We start from the raw sequence: 3952 nt of genomic DNA, 5'->3' as shown, positions 1-3952 counted from the left end.
AGTGAAAACTGCAGAGTTCTGGCCATTAGAATTAGCTCGTCTGTGTTGGGACATTCTTTTGAACAGTGGCTGCTTTGTTTCCTGATAATGTTTTATCTTAACCACTAAAAATGGTACAAAATGAATCAAACACTTGCTGAAAGCTTCATGTTTCTACTTAAAACAGGTGAAGATGAATATCGGTTTAGGTCACAGCTTCTCACGTGGTTTTATTACAAGTTTATTTATTTATTTAACCTTTATTTAACCAGGTAGATCTCACTGAGATTAAAAATCTCTCTTTCAAGAGAGACCTGGCCAAGAACGGCAGCAGCACACAGACAATGCAAAATTCAAAACTACAAATATTAAACTACAATCAAATGAAAGATAAATAAAAGAAAAAACAAGAAACACTCATAAAAGGTAAGATAGAACTAAAACAGAGCACAAAAACAAATGCCTTAWGTACAAACTGATGAAGAAAGGCCCTAAAAACATTAAAAGAGACCGACTCCTTCAGCTTGACGCCTTTCTGCAGTAGATCCCAGGCTGAGGCAGCAGCAAAGTGGGCGGAGCTTTTGCCATAATCAGTGCGAACCTTACTGTTAATAAAATGAACTCATCTGAGTGCAGAAAATGACTTCCTGTTGATATAGGAGAGGATGTGAGGGGCAAGTAATACCAAGATTGCTTTGTAAACAAGAATATGCCATGAACAAATCTGCAGGTGGATAAGTCAGTCCATCCAMCGCTGGTCTACAGATGACAGTGGGTAAGGGCCTGAGACCAGAGATAAAACACAAGGCTCRGTGATACACAGAGTGCAYCAGATGCAACCAGTGAGAAGATGCATGCATATAAATCACATCTCCATCATCTAAGATGGGTAAGAATGTGGCAGCAACAAGATGAAGTTACAACTTCATGAATCTAAACTGCTGCACCTTCCTACGTTTTGATACGTCACTGTGATATTATCTAAAATAAAGAAATAAATAAAGCTTTCAAATGAAACTATTTGTTTGGACAACACTTCTTCAGACAAAACCAAATTAACAGGTTTTTATTAGAAACCTACCACAAACTGAGAGCCCTTTTAAAATCTCTTCTTTGAACAGAGATTGATCATTGATTGGTTTTGTAAGCAATAAGTATATTGGAARCTGGCACATTTGAAACCCACATCAATGCTTAGATGTTGCACTGGTTTTTTTACGGCAATAAATCTTCCTTCACACACTCAGCCTAAATGCTCCTGGTTAACATCATTTGAATAAAACGAGAGTACTTCCAGTCCTTATGGTGATGTGGTTTACAGGTCTGCCTCTAAAACCCTTCTTCACAAACTGAACGTCCTTCATCACGATTTGTCACCGGAGCTTCATTTTAAACACACCAATGTTGTGATCTGTAGCTCCTGATAATCTGACCATGCCTCATTCTCACAGACAAAATCACTGGTTCATGTTCATTTTTTTAAATCGTCATAGGGAAATCTCCAGGTCACCTACAGGCACTTCTCACTGTTTATAGATGTCCTCACACACCTCTGGTCWGATGTCTGAAACCATCTTCAACCGACCATAAACTCATGCATTTCACTCTCGTTTTTTAAATGTTCTATACAAGATTCACTGTCCCGGCTTTTAGTTTCCTCCCTCCTCTTGTTTTCTTATTGTTCTCTGACATTTTGTTGTACTGCTGCCTCTTAACCAGGTCGTCATTATGTGACTTGGCCACTTCCTGTTTCCACTTCTAAACCAAATTTAGATTCTTTTTTTTTTTTAGTTTAAAATGTTGAATTTTGGGCTCATCGGCGCTGATTCTAGTTCTCAACACGCGCAAGTTGTCTCTATTTGCCACAGCTCAGGTCAGAGACGATAGGAAGACAGAACTACTCACAGTTAGCTGCAGAGTTAGCATGAGCTAACGCTYACATGCTAACGATTAGAAAACACTGAACCGTCCTGTTTTACTTACAYGTAGCTGCAGAGGACCACGGGTGACGGGGGCCTGTACTCAAACACCTCGGTGGAATTCTCCGCCTGCTGTGTGTCAGAGCTGTCCAGCTCGGGCTGCACGCTGCCGGYCAGGACGGTGGACCCCTGGGCAGGAGAGACAGTAGCTGCGCTGACGTTTGTTGTCGACGAGTTTTGGGAGTGGATTCCTTCCAAGCATTGTAACAATAAGACAGTTATCAGCAGCACGAACTGGCCGCACAGCAGAATATAACTGACTGAAATCATCGTCACCCTCAAAACACAGCGTGAACACACATACAGCTCATGATAGACTGATTTATCRCACTAGCTTCATAACAAGGGATGTTTTGGGTCTTTGTTGTCGCGAGAGAATGACGTAGTCAAGCCTGCGACACTCCTCTTCCTCTGAACGTATTCATTATTATTTTACATCTTATTATAATTTGTATATGTTTGCACCCCAAGTTCCTTTGCAGTGTATCTATTATGTTAAATTTTTCCTTAATATTTTCAAACTGTCTCATTATAAATCTTTTTTTGTTCAAAGAGCCTTCTGGCTAATTCTGGCATATTTACAGAAATGTTATTAATGTGCACTGTCCCTGTAATAAATAAAGGAGAAATAAAGGATAAATAATCATATTTCTTGTATTCCATAATAACGTGTTCTACTCTGTCCACAGTGGTCACATTTCCCTGCGTGATATTTTTGTATTGTAAGAAGTGTGTAATTAAATCCTGTATGTCCACACTGAAGTCTTGTTATAATTCTTTCTTCTTTTCTGCTGCTTCTTCTTCCAGTTCTCGTTGTTCCCACCACCCTTGAATCTTACAAAAACATCTTCCTTTGTTATCTGCCTCACATCTCTTCTGCCACTCTTTCTTCAGTCTTTCTTTGATTATGGTTCTTTTCAGATTTAGGCCTACTTGCTTTAACTGTATATTTTATGTCACAAATTTCATTCTTGTTAATAATTATTCTTTTCTGTTTCTTGTTCCTGTTCTCATTTCTCACTCTCATTTGAATCTTGTAAATCATTTTTCTTTGTTCTTCATTCCATTGATGTAGTTATTCTAAAGTTGATTTGATGTGCTTTAAATTTGAATCTGAATAAATTATTGTTTGTAGTCTTACCAGTGGTGGATCTAGGATGTTTCTCTGTAAGGGACCACYATATTTATAGAGGGGCCAAGTCTTTGTTCAACATCCTTGCACACAAATCCCCAGTTTTGGTAATATGTATACTTAAAACCAGTCACACATGTTCAAACACTTGTAATGTATTTAAAAAAGCTAGCACAGTAAATTATCTTTAACAATTTTACATGCATTTTTATTGTTCACAAATAAAAAAACTCAAACACGCAGCATGTTAGAAAACCCAGCCATTGTTTGACTGTAGAAAGACTTTTTCTGCAGGATAGTTCAAACCTTTTGAAGAAGAGAAGAAGACTTCTCTGTACACTTGTTTCATGCTGGACTTTCTTATTTCACTCATTAGCTTCCCCTGTGTTTGGACATGAAACTGCACCCGCCATCATCACTCTCAGGCAAAAGACAGATGACTGACGGGACAGGGGCACTTCAGGGGGCCAATGAGATTTCAGCAGGGGCAATGCCCCTGTGGTCCCACCCCTAGAACCGCCCCTGGACTCAGCTGACATGTTCTGTTCTGTAGGCAGCACTGCCTCCTGCAGCTGGAGTTGCAGAAACAGATGGAATCGAAGTGAAGAAGAAATCGTGAAGTCTCGGACAGACGCTGAAATCCAGTCCGGCCTGTTGGTGCTGGGCCAACAGTGTGCAGGTGCTGGGGTACGGGTACAGCAGGAAGCCTTCGAAGGGACGAAAAGTCATCAGGTCCTGTAGAAACAAATAGATCTGTTTACAATGACATAAATCTGCCTTTGTACTGTTTTCACACACTCTTGTGTAACAACACCAGAGACAGAAAAGTGGTTTATTTATTTATTTATTTATTTATTTATTT

General features: G+C 39.5%; 1 protein-coding gene across 1 annotated transcript in view; it reads right to left on the bottom strand.

The window, feature by feature from the left end:
• The window catches only part of tm2d2 (TM2 domain containing 2), a gene marked incomplete at its 5' end in the record, with an annotated part of 8329 nt that extends 5960 nt beyond the window's left edge, over window positions 1–2369 (bottom strand). The window contains 1 exon segment of the mRNA XM_014032674.1: window positions 1963–2369. Within this exon segment, the coding sequence (XP_013888128.1) occupies window positions 1963–2228 (266 nt within the window).
• Between the last annotated feature and the right edge of the window lie 1583 nt (window positions 2370–3952).

Source organism: Austrofundulus limnaeus, unplaced genomic scaffold, assembly GCF_001266775.1.
Source record: "Austrofundulus limnaeus strain Quisiro unplaced genomic scaffold, Austrofundulus_limnaeus-1.0 Scaffold1510, whole genome shotgun sequence".
Classification (NCBI taxonomy): Eukaryota; Metazoa; Chordata; class Actinopteri; order Cyprinodontiformes; family Rivulidae; genus Austrofundulus; species Austrofundulus limnaeus.
Note: the sequence above shows the minus strand (reverse complement) of the source record. Positions and strands in the feature narration are given on the sequence as shown.